Raw genomic sequence first — 6,478 nt, 5'->3', positions numbered from 1 at the left:
CATCTATTTTTTCCTGAGATGGGTTCAAATTTAAGGGTTTAGAAATTAGGGTTCATTTAGCATGGCAGTTGAAATAGCATCTATCGATTTGGCCATTATGTCTTGCTGTCTCAAATTTTATCTTTGCTTTTTTGTCCTTTTAACAAGTAAAATAGATAATTGTCTCCTATCAGTCTCCAAATGCGATACATGCCCAGAATTTGGGTTTTTCCTTTTCAACTGCTTCGCATGGTACACGGCAAACTAAAATGAAGTTCATCAAAATTAAGCAAGTACTGGGAAGAATTCCATCAATTGAAAGAATAATAAGAAATATTAACAGTGGAGTACATTTGAGAAATTTCCCTCAGCAAATATTGATGTATGGCCTAAATCAGAAACAATATTGTTCAACATCAACTTAGCCCCCAGATGAATCCACCTATATACATAGCTGTATATAATGTTGAAAATCAAACAAGTCGATTAAAACAATTTTTTGTTCTTCTCGGAGGATCTAATTCTCTCAAAGAAATAAGGCAGCATACTTTACAACAGACAAAATTTTCCCTTGCAAATATTTTTGTGCAAGAAACTTGGGGAACAAAATCAATAACCTGTTCCTGTTCCTGTCTTGCCCGGCGACACAATGCATTAGTGCCAATGCTGGCTATCTCATGCGTCCATCTATTCAGTGATGAACCAATACCAAATATGGGCAAACTGTCATGAACAAAAGCTAAGTTAATTTCGTCTTCCATGAGGTTAAACCATTAAGAATTTCTCAAACTACATGAATTTCAAGTTGTTGTGAGGCCAAAGAGGTGACAAACTTATTATTTTCTGTAGTATCACTATAAAATTTGAATTTATAAGTGAACCGCATTCTGCATTTGCTAAGAATTACAGATATGATTCTATATGCAACATTACAAATCAGGTCATACCTATCACACACACAATAAAATTGGTGGAGGATTACTTGACAGGTATGACAGCATCTAGGTTTTTCTGAAGCACCCAACCTTTTGGGTAAACTATATTATGGGCAGTCAAATGGAGATGCCAATTCAATATTTTTGAACAACCAGGAGGTGAACCTTCCATTTGACTTTCATCTTCCACCAATTGTTCTATAAAGGTGGTCTCCTGTCAAACCCAAAAGTCATATCAGTTTAATGATTATAAGAATTGCATATGATATTAAATGGCTAAAAATATGAAATAGCAAGGACATCTGAACATATTAATAGGTAGGGACAGATTAAAGAGTGACAATAGGAGGCATACTTGAAAACCCTCCTTCACTGTGTCTAACTGTCGTATGGGATTTGAAGAAGGGCGTTGCCATCGTTTTGGATCCCACAAGATTGTGCTGTTGAATGCAAATCCAGACATATCAACATGAAATCTACGAAGTCTTTTACTTTTCTCATTTGTATGCCATCCAATCACTTGGCTTGCATTGCATACAGGACCCTCCAAAATGGCCTTGTTCTTGCTTGGCACAAGCATGGCAACAGGCCAAGTGCCAAAGCGGCTACAAAACCAGTTCAACATTAGAACATAGGAATATAAATGTACAAGTGAGAGGACACAATTTATAAAGGAAGAATGGTTAAAAATTGAATGATGTGCAGAATGGCTGATAAAACGGTGGTTGACATGAAAACACCATTAATATATGCTGCACAAGTAGAAAACTGATAGATATGACTCAAAGAAAGCTTAGCATTAACAATTCCAAATACTTGAATTCATTTATACAATAGGTAGTGTCTGGCCTGACCTTTTTTTTCTTAATCTTAAAAGCTACTTAGATGTTATGTGTTAAAAATGAAATCTTCATAAATAAAGATAAAGGTGTGAGGTAATTGTTTAGTTTTTTTTAAAACTTAAAAACTACTTTTAAACCATACAGAAGACAATATTGCCAACAAAGCTCATTTTCATCCAATTAGCCTCTATGGAAGCTCTGTTCTTTTTTTGTTTTTCCTTTCATTAAAGAAAAAAGTTCAATTTTATTTTTTAGAACTTCTTTAAAATTGTGTTTGGCCCTACCTCAATTATGAAAAAGACAATTTTGATTATATTTCTTCAACAAAAGGGAAATGCAGTCAAGACATAATCAAAGGGATAACGTCATTGTCAACGATGGTTGGCTCAACTAGTAAAATCAACTAGCGTTAGCAAAAAGGTACTGTTTATACTTAAAGGTTATCCTTCATTGGTAGGTCATTTATTAGTACCACTGTGAACTGTCATTGAGGCTTGGGACATGCTCTAACATTGGAATGGAACCTCCTTTCCCCCTAAACTTTAGTTTAACTAAAACGGGAAAATGTAAAGGTGCATTTGGTTAGTTCATTCAGCTGACATGTTTTCTCTAATGATTACATAAATGTCATCTTACTTTGTTTCCTGTTTTCAAGAATTGGCAAAGAAAATGGTGAAAACTAGATTTTTGTTGTTTTCACCCTTTCCCTTATAAATTCTTGAAAACAGGAAACAAAGTAAAAACAAGATAACATTATTATTATGAGTGAAAACAGATTGATTGAGAGCACAAAAATAAAAATAAAAGCTCCCCAATACTTCAAGGATGCACAAAAAAGAAAAATCCTCTCCGAGTCTTAGCACAAGTGAAAGACAGAACTCTAGAATACATGTTTCATAATGCTAGTTACCAAATATATAGCTCATGTCATGCCTTCAAGAAACCACAAACCAAAAAGTGTTTCACCATTGTTTCTGCTCTACTGAAAAAACTGGGACATAGCAGAATTTGGAGCAAGAATTCAAAAAGTATATTAAAAGCTTTGCCAAGACAAAAGTACAATCAACTTATGCACTTTAGCTATTTTAGAAACTCTTGTCTAATTTCTCCAAAGGTTGATTTATTTACCTTCCTAGTTCTTTTCTTATAAAATGCTTGTTGCAAAGTTTATATATATTGAGCCTATATATATTTTTAAAAGTAAAAGAAAGTATGAATTAACACTGCAAAAAAGGGCAGTTATAACTTCTATATTACCAAGAGAAGCCAATATCCTAAAACAAATCATTCAAATTTAGCCATATAATTATTAAAATAAAACCTAAACAAAAAAGAAGTAAACTCCTTAATTTGCTCCTCAAAACACGTTAGTCCCCAAGAATTGGAACAACCTTTTAGATGTTTACAAGAAGCGGAACCTAAAAGCCAAATGCCACCAAAAAAACAGGCATGTCAACTGCTTAGAGACGAATCAGACAATGGTACCTAACTTAGGCAACAAACAAACCAACAAGAGGCAAAATCTACGTCTCATACTCTCGCAACAACCAACTCTCCAGAAAATGTAAGTTAACACGGATCAGATGCAAAATGCAAACCCATCACTACGACAGAACTAATCAGAAATCCAAAGGAAAAAAATACAAATAATAACAAAAAACCAACACTCCAATAAACTAACTGAGAGAAGCAAAGTAAGTACCTGATATCTCTCAAGGCGTCAAACAACTCGAGAGAATACACATTATCATCATCCGCAAAGTAAACAATTCCATCAAGCCTATGATGCTCAATGTGTTCCAACGCTGTGTTCCTCTGATGAACCCCTCTGTCCTTCACATCCGTCAAATTCTTATTGCACACCAAATGCCTATACATCACGCCCGTCTTCCTCAGCACCTCCGCTGTCTCCATCGACGCCGCCTTCATCTCCACCACAATCCACACCACCGGCGGCGGCACCAGCCGCAGCACCTGCCCCAGCCGATTCAGGAAATACGCCTGAAACGTGCGCTCGTACGTCGGCGTCACCACAATCAGCGGCTTCTTCGGCGCGAAATCGAACCTCTCGCTCTGCCACTCCCTCTCGGCGCTTAAACTCACCGGATCGACCACGAAACCCTCTCTCTCCACGCGATTCCGCAGCACGCGTTCTTCCCGGAGCAGCTGCTGCGCGTTGTTCGCGGCGGCGCGCGGCAGCGGCGGCGGCTTCATCTCAAACGAGATTTCGTGCGAGCGAACGTCCTCCGACACGTGGCCGAACGGGAACATGCCCAGCAAGAACCCTACGAAGAAGCAAAGCACGCACCTGAATGCCACGCGCCTCCACTGGCCTTTCCGACCGTGCCGGCGCGTGAACACTCCGCCGGCGAGACGACGAAACGCCGCCGCAATCTCCGGCAGCGGCGAGGAGTATTTTGCGTTTGAGGACGGGAGCTTGTGCGACGGAGAGGAGACTGAAAACGAACCGTTAAGGTACTGGCGATCGGGATACGCCGGCGACAGAGTCCGTCGGAACGAGGCCATTAATATAAGAAAAAATGAAAAATATGGCGGTAACTGAAATTGAAAAGAACCGCTACACGAGGGAGGGAAGGGAAACGAGTGGAGGTTGAAAAGAATGGGACAAAGATCGATGGATCGAAAACACTGCGAAAGTGTTTTGAAGAGAGAAACGGGAAAGAAAGAGAAGAGAGATCTATTGCTCAATGTTCAGAGTTATGAGTTGCTTCCGATTTTCTGTATTCTCAGTCAGATTAAGCGAGAAAGAAAGCAATCACTGCAAAATCTACATCCGGTTCGGAGTCGGGTCAAAGATCCGGTCCGCCTCCCAGAAACAAAAATTAAAACACGTGTACGTGGCCAAGGGCAACCGAGAAAATCAGAAAAACAATAAAAGCCAGTTTTTTTTTTTTTTTATTCAAACAACAAAAGCTGGTTATAATAGTACAAGTATAATAAAATAAACAAAAAATTCTCCAATTTTAAAAATATATATTTTCCAAAAAAAAATTATCAATCTTGTGTCCGTTAAAATTATATAGGCTAAATTAAAACATTTAGTCGTCAAAAGTAAGCAAGTTTGGTTATATTTGACGTGGAATTTAGGTAGAAAATTGATACCGTGTTTATGTAAAAAAAAATATTAAATAAAATAAAAAAATATTTTTTTTTAAATATAAATTGAATTTATGATCTTTTATTTATAAACAAGATAAGATAATACATCACTTATACACTTGTTTTATTTAGTTAATTACATTAATATTATTTTTTATTTATTATTAATCAAAATTTATTAATTTTTTTTAAATCATAAAAAAAATTATAATTAAAATATACGTAATATATAAATCTTTTCAATTTTATTTTATATCATTTTATATGTTTTTATTTTCTATAGTTTAGATTTTTTATTTTTATTTTACTAGTTTATAATTAAATTTCATAAATTAATATGTAAATTATTTACATATTTTTTTTAAATTGATTTTAATATATATATTATTTTTACTCTAATTTTATTAACGTAAAATTAAAATTTTAATTTATAAATTTTTATAATTTGAAAAAATAACTCTTGAATAATAATACATAAAAAGTAATATTAATATATTTAACTAAATAAAACAAGTATCTTAATGGTTTATTGCTTTGTATATAAATAAAGAATTATGAGTTTAACTTTTATTAAAATACTTTTTATTTTTTATTTTATTTAATTTTTCTTATATAAGCGTCACAATAATTGCTTATACAAGTTTAACGTTAACATCAACATGTTACATAAAAGTTAACTTTAAATGGTCAACTAACAAAAATAACAAAATTACTTATTTTTTAAAATAATAAGACTTAGAGATAGGAGACCACCATTCCATATTTAAAATTATAGGGAGGCTAAAATTTAAACTTAACCAATTATTTAATAACCTCTATCTAACGTATGATTTGAATGAGTTGGGTTACCCCTCTCTTTCTTAAAATTCTTCTACTTATTAATAAAAGAATAGTCTTTGTATTATAAATGATGAAATTAATACTAAATTCAACTATAAATTCTATGTCCACGAAAGGAGTTCAGTGTCAAGTAACATGTCCCTTCGTTCTACTGATTTTGAATCTTCTAGGCATGTTTTTTTTTTGGCTGTTCGCACGTGATGAATATTTGGCTGCAATATGCTTGTTGGAGCGACATTGCACATTGTTAAAAAAGATGAGAACCTGAATGATTGTGTGATCTCTCTTATTAGATATTAATTTAAGTAGCAGCTAGCAATTGAATTTTATTTCCAGCCTCTAGTGTTTATGGCATCGCCGACCTGGGATGATGATGTGTGGAGAAACCAATTCCTTTATCTTTGTGTGCTGAGAAAGATATTATTTAGTGGAAAGCGTGTCCCAGCAGCACCAGTCTACTCGTATATCTTTTGATACACATTAGTGCAAATTACACTGCCACGGACACCTTAAACTTAAAGTGCAATATTGACGCATAGTACTATCCGATTCTTGTGCTTGTGGCCTAAGAGCGAGCATGCATGTATTCATAATGCAGAAGGTGAGGTTGTCGCAGCAAACATGTGATTTCATGATGGTTCTATCCCTATAGTTGAAGCATAAGTATAGCCACTCATTGCAATAACTATCAACTAGGTCATTGACTTGAGGCTTCAACAAATCTTCAAATCAACAAGACCATGATATCTGAAAATGGATTTC

General features: G+C 34.8%; 1 protein-coding gene across 1 annotated transcript; it reads right to left on the bottom strand.

Annotated features, from left to right (window-relative positions):
- Positions 1–276: 276 nt before the first annotated feature.
- On the bottom strand, positions 277–4,614 carry LOC100809892 (probable beta-1,4-xylosyltransferase IRX9H). The gene is made up of 4 exons (XM_003526472.5): positions 3,459–4,614; positions 1,270–1,519; positions 927–1,128; positions 277–702 (listed from the first exon to the last, which is right to left on the bottom strand). The coding sequence occupies exons 1-3, from the start codon at positions 4,280–4,282 to the stop codon at positions 958–960; spliced, it is 1,245 nt and encodes a 414-aa protein (XP_003526520.1). The 5' UTR covers positions 4,283–4,614; the 3' UTR covers positions 277–702; positions 927–957.
- Between the last annotated feature and the right edge of the window lie 1,864 nt (positions 4,615–6,478).

The sequence above is a fragment of the Glycine max genome, chromosome 6 (genome assembly GCF_000004515.6).
Source record: "Glycine max cultivar Williams 82 chromosome 6, Glycine_max_v4.0, whole genome shotgun sequence".
NCBI classification, from domain to species: domain Eukaryota; kingdom Viridiplantae; phylum Streptophyta; class Magnoliopsida; order Fabales; family Fabaceae; genus Glycine; species Glycine max.
This window is presented reverse-complemented; position numbering and strand designations above follow the sequence as displayed.

Bases quoted from the DNA above. Each gene is read 5' to 3' on its own strand.
- LOC100809892 (XM_003526472.5), bottom strand. From the start codon at position 4,282: ATGGCCTCGTTCCGACGGACTCTGTCGCCGGCGTATCCCGATCGCCAG. The intron at 1,520-3,458 runs GTACTTACTTTG...CTGGTTTTGTAG, and splicing joins GACGCCTTGAGAGATATCAG to CCGCTTTGGCACTTGGCCTG. The intron at 1,129-1,269 runs GTATGCCTCCTA...TGGGTTTGACAG, and splicing joins CAGTGAAGGAGGGTTTTCAA to GAGACCACCTTTATAGAACA.